The sequence below is a fragment of the Cynara cardunculus genome, unplaced genomic scaffold, assembly GCF_001531365.2.
Source record: "Cynara cardunculus var. scolymus isolate 2C unplaced genomic scaffold, CcrdV1 Un_Scaffold_289, whole genome shotgun sequence".
In the NCBI taxonomy this organism is placed as follows: Eukaryota; Viridiplantae; Streptophyta; class Magnoliopsida; order Asterales; family Asteraceae; genus Cynara; species Cynara cardunculus.
In genome coordinates this window covers 15,936-32,441 of record NW_020200569.1, presented here as the reverse complement: position 1 = coordinate 32,441, position 16,506 = coordinate 15,936, and the positions used below count along the sequence as shown (strand labels likewise).

The following is a 16,506-nucleotide window of genomic DNA, read 5'->3' as shown; positions in this document are numbered from 1 at the left end:
CCTCTCTGGGATCCATACAGGATAGTGCAATCTAATCCATGAGAAGTCCTCACCATCCCATTGCTGAGCACCAGGATAGTCCTATGCCATGGCCCAGTCATGTGCAGCGCTCATCCAATCCGAGTATCTATTGTGCATGGTTGTGGTCCATAAATCATGAACCATGTCATCCAGCTCTGGTTCCCACTAGAACTTAGCCTACATACACAATATTTGTATAAATGTAAAAACAATAACCTTATATGTATTATTACATTAAAATGGTACACCAACCCGAAAGCATTGGAACATCAAGTCACGTGCTTCTTGAGGTACTTCCTTCCATTTATGCCACGGACCAGCAAAGGAAGACCTGAATATAGCTGCCATCTCCCGGATAACATGAGCATCTTTAAACCTATACAATTAAAAAATATTTACAACACAAAAATATTCATGTCATTTTATTATGTAGTACAAAGTCTTATACCACATCTACTTACTCATTGCCTAACAAAGAAATATGTCTTCGTTGGCTCGGATGACTTGGTGTCGGCATCTCATTATTGGGGCCTTTCCCCGACCCCGAACCTGTCGAAACTGGGGGCTCCATGGCCACCTCTTGTTCATCTAAACCCTGAAGGATCAGCTAGGGAATTTGTTTTTGACCAATTCCCTCGTTGGTCCCTCGTAGATCAGCGAGGGATTTTCCTATTTTCCTTTTTTTTTCTTGTTTTTATCTGTTATATATACACATTTTTATGTGTAGGTGTCGTATGTATACATGTGCATATGTAATAAGTATATATATACTCGCCGGCCCGTGTTATATACATATGTTTACACGATGTTGTATGTGTTATATGTATATATATCCGTCAGTTTGTGTTATATACATTTTCATACATATGTGTGATGGTTGTTAACCACGATTGGATCGATGTATATATTGTTTAAGATACATATATCAGATAATATATATATATATATATATATATGTTTAAACGTATGTGTATATATATGTGATTGTATAGATATTATGTGTGTGATGTATGGGGCTTTATTTAGTTTTAATGGGCCTTAACCCATTTAATTGGCTTTTGTTCGGTTTAGTGGGCCTCAATCCATTTACCGGACTTTATTGAGTTTATCGGGCGTTAATGAGTTTTATTCAATTTTATTGGACTTTATTCAGTTTAATAGGTCTTAATGAGCTTTATTCGGTTTTATTGGGCCTAATGGGCTTTATTCGATTTTATTGGGCCTAATGGGCTTTATTCGGTTTTAGTGGACCTTAATTCATTTACCGGGCTTTATTGAGTTTATCGAGCCTTAATGAGCTTTATTCAGTTTAATAGGCCTTAATGGGCTTTATTCGGTTTTATTGGGCCTAATGGATTTTATTCGGTTTTATTTGGCCTAATGGGTTTTATTTGGTTTTATTAATTAATTTTTGTAATATTCTAATAAATAATAAATAATAGAAAATTTAATAATTAAAAATTAATAATTAATTAAATTTGTAGTTATTAAATAAATAAAATCAGCGAGGGGATTAGCGAGGGAACCTATTTTTGACCTGGTCCTTCACTGATCCCTCGCAGATCAGCGAGGGATTGTCCAAAAACATGTTCCCTCGCTGATCTGCAAAGGAACCTGTTTTTGGCCTATTCCTTGCTAATATCTCGTTGATTTGCGAGGGAATATGTTTTTGGACGTTCCCTCGCTGATTTTCTTCGTTGATACCTTATTTTTTAGTAGTACATTGTGATCTAACTCTAATACCAAATGTTAGAGAATATATAAGCAAACGCAATGTTTCATTATCTGGACTTTCATCAAATCATTTACATACACATAATATATATATATATATATATATATATATATATACACTAAACCAAACAACACCCTGAACAGAAACACCTGTTCAAACTGATGGTGATTAGACCATAACCGACCTATTAATCATCACATCATAACTAGAAATAACTATATTAACTATCAGTAATGTCTACCTTATATTTTAACATTGCTTTGGTTGAAAGTATTCATAATATAGTTATATGCTTTAGTAACTTGTACATTGTGCTTCCTTACTTGTGATTAAGAGTTTTAAGATTTATGTAGAAAATAGTTGTACATCATGCATGAAAGCTCATCTTTAAGGGTTTTACTTAAACGCTTTTTAATGTTGTGTGTATATATATTATAGGGAGATTCAAAGTGAATAGTAATAAAATAAGAGAATACGAAAACAACAAAATCATGTGCAAAATCATATGTGATTTTACATTAATGAACAACGCAAGGCTATAGAAATGACGTGGCCCAATATGCCAAAATCGTGTGAATCACATGTGAGTCTGGTGTTAAATCACATTTAATTCCACTTCTTCTTCATTTATTTAGTGATAACACACACCCTCTGCATGTAATGATGTCATAAAGCAACATACCCAACACAAGGGCGTTGAGTATATATAAATTCGTATGAAGCCCTTTCGGAAACTTTACTTGAGATTCAACAAACATTCCAAAAATGTTTTTGCTTCTTCAACTAATTGTTATGGTTGTGGCCTTCATCTCTAATGAAGATGAAGCCGCAGCACAATATGTACCACCTTACACCTCCATAGTTGTTCCTGTAACCAAACATATCGATGCTGCTAAGCCTCTTTATAGCGTTCAGATCATGACAGCATATGTAAACATGGATTACTTGCACGCAAACTTTCTAATAGACGTCGATGCTCCTTTCATATGGCATGACTGCGTTCTACAATGGAACATATATCAAGGCAGTTGTCCTGCCAACACGCTTTGCACCTACCCCGTTTCTTGTGAAGAATATCAATGCACGGATGTGCGAACTACTTACTCATACGAGAATCCTTCCTGCCCTCCGGTGACTAACAGTTCAACGTTACCTGGTTGGGGATATTGCACGTGTCCGGTCAACGTAGTGAACCCTGTTACCGGATCGTGTAGCCAAGCCCTGCTCAACTATGACGATTTCACGGTGGATGTTAGCAATGGTAGAAATGTTTTGAATGGTGTATATGGTGCAAACCCTAACGCCGCTTGTGTTCCTTCCTTGTCGTTTGCATCATTCCCTGCCAACGTTACCGGGGTCATGGCGTTTTCATCCTCGCCTTACGCGTTCCCGGCTTATTTATATCAACCACTCAAGAAAACGTTAGCTCTTTGTTTGCCTAGCTCCTCATCTGCTCCGGGGGTTCTGTTTTTTGGAGCTGGTCCTTATTACCTTCTTCCCCATTTAAATGTTGACGTAAGGAGTTTGCTTTCTTATACTCCATTGCTAAAGCATCCAGATTCATTTGGATACTTTATCGGTGTCAAAGCCATTGTAGTTAAACAGAGATCAATCGATCTTACAGGGATTGCCACTACCAAGCTTAGTACAATCGAGCCTTACACCACTCTCAGAAATGATATTTACACACGTATGGTCCACATGTTTTCAATCGCTACCATAGGAATCCCTCGTGCTAGGCCGGTTGCACCGTTTGGCCTTTGTTTCAGGAACTTCACCATTAGCAATCAAGTTTCTTTTAAGGTTCCAGATATCGATTTTGTTTTACCAGATGGAAAGAAGTGGACTATATCCACGGCTAACTCCATGAAGCAAATAACAAAAGACGTGACATGCCTGGCATTCGTTGACGGCGGTGCAACACCTGAGCATGCGATCGTGATTGGGACATTTCAGATGGAGGATAACTTTCTGGAGTTTGATTTAGAGAAATCAATTCTTGGGTTTAGTTCTTCGCTGTTACTTGAGCAGACTTCTTGTTCAAACTTCAACTTTACGATGGTCAATATGAGTTGAAAAGATATTCAACTGAGAATGAATTAGTATCCATCAATGTAATAGATTGCTTAATTTCCTAATAAACACCTTCTTGTTTTATGTTCGGCAAGTAGTGGAATAAACAACTTTTACCGTTGTGAAAATGAGTCGGTCACGGTTGATAGGATGTTCTCGGTTTTTTAGGGTTTCCATATATATGAAAATTTTGGTTGCAAACCAACTTTAGTTTGTGAATCGGGGACAAAGGAGAGTGCCCCACGTCTTGAAGGCGAGTATTCTTGAATTTATTAATGAAAAATGATACAACATTTATGATAAATAATACATCATTCATGATCAATGATAAATTGATAAATTATTCACGATGAATAACCCATGAGTGTATGAGACACATGGTGCGCTCCACTTTGTTGCTGGTTCACAACGAAACCCAACCATTACGAGAATACGAGAAATTTCAATATCATATATGATTACACTCCTTTGGATGTGTTTGATCATATATAATTAAACTTGCGTAACATACGTGTTATAATATATGATATAAAACTTCTCACGTTTTTACAAAATGTTTAGCTTCTCGTTTAAACCTACCCATACATACATACATATATGTGTGTGTATATATATGGCAAAAAAGCAATCAACCTATGCAACATGACATATACTTGAACCCTAAGCTACAAAACATGACGATGAGTTGAATAACTGAATCTATCCATAAGATTGTGGAATGTGTAAAAGTGGCCTCGAATCTATATATAGGAAAGTTTCTGCTACAGCCGTAACATGATGTTTTTTTAGTAGTATGTTCACTTGCATTTGAAAATAATAAAACTATAGTTTAAATCTTGAAAAATAGCTAAAATTCATAAATTTTGGATTCGCTTAAGACAATGGTCCAAGTCTTGAAAAGTTCCGTTTGGTTTCATTTACATGATTGGATTGAATTTGGAATTGAATTCCACTCCAATTCCATAATTGATTAGAAGGATTTAATGTATTTAAAATTTCGGAATTTCATTAAAATCTTACAAATATAAGATTTAAAATCGGACGAGGGTGGATGATTTTTTACGGAATTTCGTATAATTTGTATATAATAATGTCTTAAAACATAATAAAAACATTTATTTTGTAATAATTAATTAATTAATTTTTAATTATTTTTATAATTATTTATAATTGTTTTTATAAATTATTATTAAGGAATATAATTCAATTCTCTTACAAATCATATAAATCACATACATCAAAGATTTTAAATCCGCAAAAATATCCATCAAACCAAACACTTCTAAGCGTAGACGGATCCATAAATATTTTCAAGTGGTGGCACAGTTTATTTATTAAAAATAAATTTTTTTAACAATATTAATATGGATATGTTGGTTGGGTCAATTTTATTACATAAAACAGACTCATGTTAGATATTTATTTCATGAAGTGTAAGTAAGAAGTCTCTTGCTCTAGTCAAGTGGACTTAGTCTAGGAAGCAGCCTGAAACAAGAGCTCGGATGAAGGGGTCGCCAAGAGACAGAGCTACTCGGACACAGATGAGTGTCTCGCATGCCAAGTAAAGGAAGATCAAGTCTAAAGCGTCAAAAAGTTTAAGAACTTGATATAGAGCAACTACTCCAGACACAAAATCTCTGCACTATACATACAAAGCCTCTAGGTCTCCTTCACCTTTGGCTTGTGCACAGAGCTTCCAGCGCTTATCACAAGTGTTCCAATCAAAAGTTGACACGTGTACAAAAAGGGTTCCAACTTTCAAGAAACGTGAAGGCTAATGATTTTGATACGTTGACAGAGTTTGAAGCCTAACTGATAGAAGATTTTGTTTGGAAATGGCATATAAAAGGGTGTCTCCTTTAAGGAAACAATGATCAACATTGCCATATATTTTGAAGACGCTCCTTCTATAGATAATAGTCAAACACTTGTGAGAATTAGATTATTGTTGAGATTTTTTTTTACTGTCACTTTCTTCAATCAATACAGCTGACTTGTTCAACACTTTAAATTCTTTTGTATTTTTTGTTCATCTCTGCTAACCTTTCAATATCATAGTTAGTGCTTCCGCTTATTTATTGACCTAAGCTGTGATTACTGATACATTAGAGGATTCCAGGTTCCTACAATTGGTATCAAAGCCATCTAATCAGTCTATTGATTAGTTGATCAAATCCAAAAGGATATCCTCTATTGTTTGGTTGTTTATCTTCTTAAAATCGCTTTTCATCCCAGATCTTAAAATATTCTGTGAAAATCTACAGATCTCTTTCGTTTCTTAGAAGATATTCGTATTTTGAAATCTTTTTCTCCAAGTTTGTGATTGTCAAGTTCAGTTTTCCTCTATTCATTTTTCAAAACTTCCTATTTGTTTATTCCACTCTTTTATAAATGTCAAACCAAACTTGGAATTCCATGTACAGTGCTGGATCCCTTACAAAACCCTCAACTCTCATTCGGGATAAATATCCCTAATGAAAGATCAGGATGATCAATTTTTATGAATGTCTCGACCTTGAATTGTACGAATCAATCAAACATGGACCTTATGTCCCAATGACTATTATTCCAAGGGTTCTTGGCTCAGGTGACACTGTTGAAGTGCCTGCCATGCGTGCTCCCAAAGAAAGAAGGGACTGGGACGATGAGGATAAACACAGGGAGGAGATTGATCAAAAGGCCAAAAATCTTTTAATCATGGCCCTCCCCAATGAAATCTTCCAGTCTCTTGATGCTTGTGATTCTGCAAAGGATCTATGTGATCAACTTGCAAACCAGCTTGAAGGTGGGATAAAGATGAAGAAAAATCGTCGTGCTCAATGCCCGAATGAGTACAATAGTTTTCAAGCTCTTCTCGATGAGTCTCTGGAGTAGACTTATCACAGATTCAACACTCTAATCAACAAGTGCAAAAAGTACGATGTGATTAAAACCAGGAAGAAAACAACATGCTCTTCATGAAAAGGTTGAATGAAGAGTGGGCAAACCTCTCTATATCCTTCCAAGCAAATCAAGATCTGGAGCAATGGACGCTGCATGATGTGTATGGAACCCTGCAGACCCAAGAGAAGAAGGTACAGAAGAACAAGGTCTCTCTCGTTGGACCTCTGGCCCTAGTCTACGACTCCAAAGGGACTAGCTCTGGCTAGCCATCCAGAGAAAGGAGAACCAGAGAAGAAAGAAGAAGGGGAAAGAAGAAAGTAGTAGAATAAATGACTTTTACGGTCGTGAAAATGAGTCGGTCATGGTTGATAGAATGTTCCTGGTTTTTTAGGGTTTCCATATATATAGAAAACTAGTGTGGGCCCCTCACTTTATGCGGTAGCCGGTTGCAAATCTAGAAACTTGGGTAACCCAGGGTCCTAGGTGTATAAAAAATCCTAAAACCAAATAATCACGAACCAAAACGGTATTTATGCCTTCCCTTTTCCTCGATTTTCTCCTTTTTCTCTCCTTCTTATAGGTTCTACATTTAATACAAAGTAAAACCCTACGTTGTGATGACCTGGATTTCAGACAACACTAGTTGAGGTAACTTTATGTGATTATATGTGAAATACGTGATGATACGCATGATTGAATTGAAAGTAACTACCCAAAATCATGTATATATGTGGATATGATAACTGTGCATACATGTGGAAATATCAAAATATGTGTGGGCGTGTATGTGATAATATGTTATGTGAAACTATTATTATAATATGTGAAACACAACCTTCATGGTTAAGGAAGGTTAAGTTTTAAAATAATAAACCCACCGCCCAAAAGAGTTTTATATTAAAAACTCTTCCACCRCCTTTGATTAAGATATATATATATATATATATATATATATATAAAGGATAAAAGATAAGATTTTATCTTATCTTACTTTTGGAAGAACTTTGAGTGAAAAGAGTGTGTGTGTGGCGGTGAAAAATTGTTCTTGAGAAATATATTTGCCTAAAAGCAATTTAAGAAATCTGTGTTTCTTTGAAGGAATTGTTGTGTGTTTGAATCTGTAATCTGTGCTTATATGGTGAGTTTTTGATGCTAAAACCTTTAAATATGTTATTTGAAATAATTGGTTTTGATGAATTGATTATGGAGGAAGAATGGTAGAAACTGTCTCTAACAGTTTTAAAATGAGATTTTATGAATCTGGTCTTGGAGACGGTTTTGGAAAATAAAGCAAAGTTTGCTTCATTAGAAACAGTTGTGAATAATATCCTATTTTGAGGATTTACAGGAGATTTTGAGTTTGAAAATGATATTGAAAGAACTGGTAGTTCTTGAGTTTCAAAGTTTTGTAAGATAAAACTGTTTTAAAGCCATTATTGGTTAGTAACTTTATGTGATTATATGTGAAATATGTGATGATACGCATGATTAAATTGAAAGTAAGTACACAAAATCATGTATACATGTGGAAATGATAACTGTGCATACATGTGGAAATATTAAAATATGTGTGGGCGTATATGTGATAATATGTTATGTGAAACTATTATTATAATATGTGAAAAACAACCTTCATGGTTAAGAAAGGTTAAGTTCTAAAATAATAAACCCACCGCCCAAAAGAGTTTTATATTAAAAACTCTTCCACCGCCTTTGATTAATATATATATATATATATATACTACCTTATAAAGCAAATTTGGAAAAAGTCTTAAAAACAATCTAAAATGCATAAGATACTATCTTTTAATGCAGAAAGTCTTAAAGTCTTAAAACGTACAACTTTTTTATGCATAAAGTTTTAAAAGACATGAAGGTTGATGTACAAGTTATTAATGCTAACCTTAGTGCTTAGATTTCCAATGCCAAATATATTCTTACGAGTGATCGGCCCAAGAATTGCTGCTCCCGACGCCGGCTCTAAGTTGCTCCCTATCATGAATTCATCTTCCCAAGATGGCCATTCAAGCTCCCCATGTGATGATTTCGTGATTCAACATCGGTTAGGTTTCTCTTCTATTTTTGCTTTCTTCTCCTGATTCGATTCCATCCCTCCTTTCATCCAGTTAGGACTCTTTTCTATGGGACAGTAAGTCTTCAAATACCTTACTTCTCTCTATCCTTGGCGAAAAGGGACGGTGAGTCTTCAAATCTTCAACGAAATCTTTATATATGTTGCTTCTTCAAATTGTGGCTTCTTACTTTTACTTATCAAAATCGAAATTGGTACTGAATCCAATCTCAACATCTCTCAAAGTCAACTGAAAACTCTCATATTTTTGCTGGGTTTCGATTCATTGAAGATAAGACAGAAATCAAGTAGCGTTTTTGTAATTTCTTGTTGAAGGTAAAACCATTTCGACTTTTGTTGATGAACAATCGTAATTGTGTTGCAATTGTAACTGGGTCGATGTCAAATATTCCTTTTTTCTAATTTTCAAATAGTTGTCAAGATTTCAATACTAGGGTTTCGATTCATTGATGATAAGAACATATTTTGATATTAGGTCTATTGGGTCGATTTTGGGTAATTTAATGGCATTTTTGCCTTCAGTCTCATTAAATTTATGGATATCAACACAAATGAAGAATGTATAAATGTAAGAAATCAACCATTTAGGTATTAAGTATCAGTCCTGTTTCAGCTATATGTATTCGGTTCAACAAATTTGTTATAATTTCATAGGTTGGAAAGTGAAATGTCCATATAAGAAAAATGATAAGTCCGTAAAATGATAGATCTAGGCCATGTTTGGCAACTCTTTGGGTAGCTTTCTTTGAGCTTATCTATATCTATACTATCTTATAAATCAGATTTGATAAATGTCTTAAAAACAATCTTCAATGCATAAGATACTACTTCTTTATGCATAAAGTCTTAAAAAGTCTTAAAAACAATAATTTATGCCTCATGTACAAGTTAACAGTGCTACATTTACACTCCTTTAAGAAAATTATCTTCCCATGACAGCTCTCATGGCTCCAAATATTCTCATAAAAGTTGGGTCTTTTGGAAGTGGCAATTTCTTATATATGGTGAATCCCTTTGGTAACCTTAATCCTGAATGTGGGGTTCTTCATCACCTAATAGCAGAGACAAAAGAAAATCCCCTCATCCTTAATCCAACCCCATTACTGTATGTATCCCTTTACTTCACTGCAGAAATTTAAACTTTTTTGAATGTGTTTTGACAAGTTTGTTGGTTCTTGATTGGTTGTAGAATGGTAAAAGAGAAGAAAGAAATAATGAAAAGAAACAGAAAATTGAAGCCAATTGAAGGGGGAATCAAATGGAAAAACAAGCAAAAGAGAATTCTATTAATAGTGGAGGAGGAGGTCCTACTAAAGACAACAACTACATTCATGTGAGAGCCAAAAGAGGTCAGACTACAAATAGTTACAGCCACGCAGAAACGGTATAAACAAGTCTTGTCCTTTTCCATTACAAACTTTTTAGAATGATCAAATTCATAGGTATTTGATTTCATCCATTCCATTTAGGTTCGGAAAGAGGATCAACGAGAGAATGAAACTGCTTCAAGAACTTGTTCCTGGCTGCAATAAGGTATTATTCTCTTTCAATTCTATTTTTTATGAGTCTGTTTGTCTGATCAGATGGATGTTGTACATAGATGCAGTTTATATCTCCACAGCAAACACAATATATTCATTAGAATTTCAAAAACAACAAACTAGAAAAGAAAGATAAACGAACCGAATAAAGGCCTTCATAATTTTTTTCAACTGATACATCAATCTTTGGATTCTTAATTCTCCTTTTGATAGAGCCGGATTTTGGTTAACAAAAACATCTCAATTTTACAAACAGATTTCCAATGGCGTTTGAAGTACAATGCATGATTTTGGTGATTTTTTAGTTAAGTTATTTTCACTGAAAATGGCTTCTACATTGATATTTCATTTCTATCTACTTAAAAGTTAAAAGATTCCTGAGGTGGACCTAAACCAAAACTACAAGATGATGATAGAGATCAGCCTAGAGGTGGACCTTTTGGACTTGAAGATCCTCATGCTCCCTACCATCCTTTAGGTAATTATGATTTCTATATAAGAAGTTTTACTATGATATATTGCTTTTTAAGCATGAATTGACTGTTTTACATGTTTAATTCTTGTTCTTCTTTTTCACCTCTTTCAACTATTTTCAAGTTGCAACAATTTCCATTCAAGATGGACCATCATCTTGATTGCATCATCGAGAGGAGTTGATGTTTGGCAAACTCTCGAGCTAAATTACCAAATTTCAATCATCACTATAATTCATTCATTGTATTGACTTATGTATACAATTTTCATTTAAACTTGAATAGACCCATTATCTCCTTGATATGTTATTTAAAAAGGTTAGCATGTCTCGGTCCCAAAACAATTACGATATGCAACTTTCACACTCATAATTAGGTTCTTGGTGGATCGATAAGCGCCAAATTTAATTTATTATTCTCACCTTTTATGATTTATTTATAGTCTGTTACTTTTGCGATCTTATGGTAATCTGAAAATGATGTTAACTCATCTTGCTTCCATGCCTCTTTCTCATGGTATTATATGATGTTAACTGGTGTTGTACTATTTTCAGGGTATTCTATAGAGTCTCTTGCAGGTTCATTCCTAGCATCAGTATGCAAGCGAAAACCAGGTTGAATACCATTAAAAGGACTCCTTTATTTCCTTGTGTAAATTGTGAACAGACGAATAAGGATGATCCTTCCTTCTTCTGAGAAACCATCTAAGGAGTCTTTTCAAAAAATATCTCTTGAGCAGACCCCTTTTTGATGAACTTTCAACTATTTTGCCATTTGTTGTTCTTTGGATGAGGGTTTTTGATTATGTTTAGCTTTATCTGTTACTTGTATAGCATATATAAATCAATTGGAGAAGAAATTGTGCATATGGCAATATGGGTTTATTCTGTATTACAATATTCAGGTATGGTGATGACAAACCCAATAACATGACCAATTTCGCTACTCCGGGCGCCTTGCTGCTGCAAAACAAGTGGAAGTCGAGCTATTCGACAACCATTGCCACCGTGAAAACCCATCATTTTTCGCCTCCCAAATCCTACCATGAGGTCTGAATTCATGTTAACTTCACATTTTCTGTCATATCTTCAATACCCTTATGCGTTTATCTAATTACACTTGTTGATCTATCTTTTCTGTAGTCTTTAGTGATCAAAATGCGTAATTATATCGTGCTTATAATCTATGTTCGCGGAAAAGGTTCTTGTTGCTGCAAGGAAAAGTTTACGCAAGAAATATCTTTTCGGTCCAAGGAAAAAGATATCCCTTGCTAAGGTGATCTTGTGTATCTTATCTAGTTTTTGAGTCAGTAAAGCACTAAACTTTATAAGACAAAGATCATGAATCCGACTTAGGGGTCGTTTACTAAATGTTTACCCGAGTAAGCGCTTACCATGTCACATCATCTCACACAATGAATATGGTAAGAACCAATAATCTTACCCGATAAGAACGAGACAAGAACCAAGAGCCTTACCCCGGTAAGTAAAGGCGATGACTCTTACCACGGTAAGTGCTTACCGGGTAAATTGTTACATGTGATGTCGTTTTGGTGGATTAAAATATTACCGGGTAGGTAAATTGTAGTGTTAAATCTCACCAGTAAACACTTACGGGTAACTATTTAGTAAACGGCCTCTTAATCTGTTTGAATCAAAGTTTTAGTAGGATTATGCCTGTTGTAGTATATGTATACGTTCCACATAAATCTTTGTGTTCTCTCTTAATTGCAACTATAGAGAAACTTCATTTAATGGTTGTTTTTCTTGACTTTCATTTAATTTTGTAGCGGCTTCATTGGAGACGTGCGTCAAGAACGAACGATGGATTGATGTTAACTTCTCCGCTCACGCCCATTCACAATGATAATGAGAAATGGAGCAAAACAGATGGTTCAAGCATGCCACTGTTCCGCCCTCAATATCTTAGGTAAAACATACCTCGCTTTTCATTTTAGCTGAAATGACGATAACCCGAAAAACTTGTGGTCTAAACGATTTAATTCCGTGTTCAGTTTTTGTATGGTAGGCTATCTATCACGGCATGGGAGAAACTGTTGATACTGCAGCCACATAACTGGGCTTTGAGGAGAGATCATGGCATGATGTTGTCCTATAGTAGGTATGCGATGCCATCTTTGCTTAGTTAGTCGAGCGTAATTCTAAACGCTCGAACCAAATTGAATCAAACCGATGGTTCTCGTACGATTTTGTCAAAGGGTTCGAATTTGCTTTGAAATATTAGATTAAATTGAATTTGGGTTAACCATGCGGTTCATTTGTCCATCATATATTCATAATTCTTATGTCGATGGCAGGGATTATGTGAAGGCTGTTCAAGAGCTAAGCATTTGCATGGCGTTTGTACCCAAAGAAGAGGCCGAAGTTCTGGAACCGTTTGTCGAAAAGTTGCATTTGTTGCAACTTGAGTCCTCGTGGACGTCTCAAGGACATAAAGGACGCTTGATGGTTTTGTAAAGACGTGCTTATTTGTTTGAACAAAATCCCTCTGTTCTGTTCGACCTGTTTGACTCGTAACTTACAAAATAACACTTCATTTCAACCTGTTTGACCTGTAAATTACAAAACGATATATTATTTTTAATATCTCAGTTTTTTTAAAATGGTAATGGTTTAGACCAAGTTTATCAACAATTTCACCAATCAGATTGTGAAAAAAAAAACAAAACATTTTCATGGATCAACTGCAATTTGGAACCATACTCTTATTTCATGGATCAACTTCAAAATCGTTTTATATTTTCGATTCCCGCTGCATTGCGCGGGTACATAACTAGTATATATATATAGATAAAAGATAATATTTTATCTTATCTTACTTTTGGAAGAACTTTGAGAGAAAAGAGTGTGTGTGTGGTGGTAAAAAAATTGTTCTTGAGAAAGATATTTTCCTAAATGCAATTTAAGGAATCTATGTTCCTTTGAAGGAATTGCTGTGTGTTTTAATCTGCAATCTGTGCTTATAAGGTGAGTTTTTGATGCTAAAACCATTAAATAATGTTATTTGAAATATGAGGTTTTGATGATTTGATTATGGAGGAAGAATGGTAGAAACTGTCTCTAACAGTTTAAAAATGAGTTTTTATGAATTGGTCTTGGAGACTGTTTTGGAAAATAAAGCAAATTTTGCTTCATTAGAAACAGTTGTGAATAATATCCTATTTTGAGGATTTATAGGAGATTTTGAGAAAAAAATGATATTGAAAGAACTGGTAGTTCTTGAGTTTCAAAGTTTTGGAAGATAAAACTGTTTTAAAGCCATTATTGGTTAAAAACTAGAAAAGATATTCCTTCAAGACGGTTGTGACTTCGGTCTGTCTTCGTTTGGAATTAATCTATAGATTTTGGTGAATAAAACTATGAAGGTTGTTCCATCAAGACGGTTGTGACTTCAGTCTGTCTTAATTTGGAACTAATCCATAGATTTTGAAGAGGAAATAAGGGTGACATATCAAGGAGAGGTATACCATGGGATAAGTGTGGCAAATCAAGGAGAGGTGTACCTTTAGATATAAGGGTGACATTTGTATGCGTAAATATTATAGCTCTTGCTTTTATGTCTCTTAAGATTGCAATAGATTTGAGTTCTTACTTCTTTGTGATTTGAGGACTCAGAGATGTTGTTCTTATTAGAAATGTTAGTATTGATATTATTGAGAAGAGGAAAACTTGTCCTACGGCCAATGGTTTTGGATAAATTATGCTTTTGAAAAAAAGTGTTGATTTATGAGGAACCAGAGAGGCTCTGATTGTTCCTTGAAAGGAACCAAATGGGCTCTGGTTGGTCCTGATAATAGAACCAGAGGGTTCTGGATGATGATTCGATATTGATACAAATCTTTTTGCTAAAGCTTTCATTTAAACCAGAGGCTCTGTATCTATTAGATAGGAGCTCTGTGTCAAAGTTATGTTTTAAAAGATGTCCAAAAGATTTTATACTTCTTTTAACTTAGAAACTTTTATACAAAGAAGGACAAACCAGAGGGGCTCTGTAACATCTCACTTAAGAAACCCAAGTTACCAATTTTATAAAATCTCCAATAAAATAAAATTAATTGATTAACCTCAAAATATGAGATATTAATTTTCTAGAAAAAAAAGCTTCGAAATATCCGTTCTATTTTAGTGATAAAATCACCCAAAACACAATTCCAAACCGGACATAACGGATTTTTACTTACATCCCGAATTAAATAGCAAAAAGAATACGAGACATACTTATAACAAGAACAAGACTATGTACAAGCTACACTTACTACATCTATGAGATACTGTAATAAGCTACTATTTACCAAAAGCAAGTTCGTAAACTTCAAGTCCCCCGATAGATCTTCAAGTCAAACAACGAGTTCTTTCTTTTTATTCGTCTTCTTTCCGAAGAGGGGTTGACACTTAAATGGTAAGCCAACGCTTAGTGAGTTAGATAGTTAAGTATTACATATCAATATCGCACATGTTTATAAACATACATAATAAACTCTTATCAATAAAAGAGTTTAAGACATCATCTAAATGCAAACCGAGACTTACAAGAAACCGAGTAAACAATTACGTACAGGATACTAAGATCATAGAATTCCATATTCAAATCACTATAATATACCACCATTGATGCTCAATACAACAAGGAAACAGGATCAATAACCAAATATATTCAACAACGTTAGAATACCAATAAATATCAAGAACCAAGAGATTGAATCGGTAAACATAACAAGGACAGTGCATCACCCCGTCCTWCACCTTCCGGGCTCATGCCAAAGTCCGAGTCAGAATCGTACATTACCGGAAACCTCGCACTGCCCGCCTTCCTCTACTTGGTATGTGCCAAGGTTCCCTACTCATTGCTCTTCCTCCTTTTCGAGCAATGAGTATTCACAACCGCAGAAAGTCTCACCCGTCCAACCCGGGATCTTGACTTCGCCATAAACTTCCGGCATGCCACACGAAGTAGTACCCGTACTATGACGTATAATTCAAGGAACAAAACAACGATTCCGGATCCGGAAAGCAAACCGATGTAACGAGATAATAATATGGAATAGACTCAAGAGACGGAATCAAAGAAAAGTCAAGATCGTGTGACTAAATTCAAGACCAAAAACATTCATATGAAAATATATATATTCAAAACAATATGTAACAATTAACTATATAACTCATCGAGCAATCGTATAATACCGAAAAGCTCCGAAATGAGCTCACAAAGCAAGTCCAAGCTACCACGCCTAGAATGCTTCCAAAGCATCAAAATATGTCCTAATTACCCCCTGGAGTGAATGTACAAAATCTCATAAGCAACCAATATAAGAAACTCATATTATACACATATCTTATTTGAACACTTTACCTAGATTTCTATGTACAACTGCTGCTTGCAGAACTGTTTTGTCCATTTTAAACTCGAATTTATGACTTGAATGTAAAACAAAAAATAAACTAAACTCAATTATCTAACTAAGGAAATTGGCCTCACCTCATTTGGATTTTTCTATGATTTTATACAGTTTTTCAAAGTCTGCACATTTTCAGTGCATTCTTAAGTCGAAATTCTCATTTTCATACATTTTTTTCAAACCATTTCGATTCCAAATTATTCCAACTTCTGAATTTCAACTTAATATAACATATTGACATAAACAACTAAAATCCAACCTTTATTTTATCA

At 34.7% G+C, this 16,506-nt stretch overlaps 1 protein-coding gene and 1 long non-coding RNA gene across 2 annotated transcripts; both read left to right on the top strand.

Moving 5' to 3' along the window:
• Window positions 1-2,521: 2,521 nt before the first annotated feature.
• On the top strand, window positions 2,522-3,832 carry LOC112501582 (basic 7S globulin-like). Its single transcript, XM_025105249.1, has one exon. The coding sequence runs from the start codon at window positions 2,522-2,524 to the stop codon at window positions 3,830-3,832; it is 1,311 nt and encodes a 436-aa protein (XP_024961017.1).
• Window positions 3,833-12,213: 8,381 nt separating this feature from the next.
• On the top strand, window positions 12,214-13,441 carry LOC112501581. The gene is made up of 2 exons (XR_003067527.1): window positions 12,214-12,939; window positions 13,136-13,441. It is a non-coding gene; the product is annotated as an uncharacterized LOC112501581 (long non-coding RNA).
• The last annotated feature ends 3,065 nt before the right edge of the window (window positions 13,442-16,506 follow it).

What these genes read in the sequence shown, in the direction of transcription:
- LOC112501582 (XM_025105249.1), top strand. Translation starts at nt 2,522, where the DNA reads ATGTTTTTGCTTCTTCAACTAATTGTTATGGTTGTGGCCTTCATCTCT.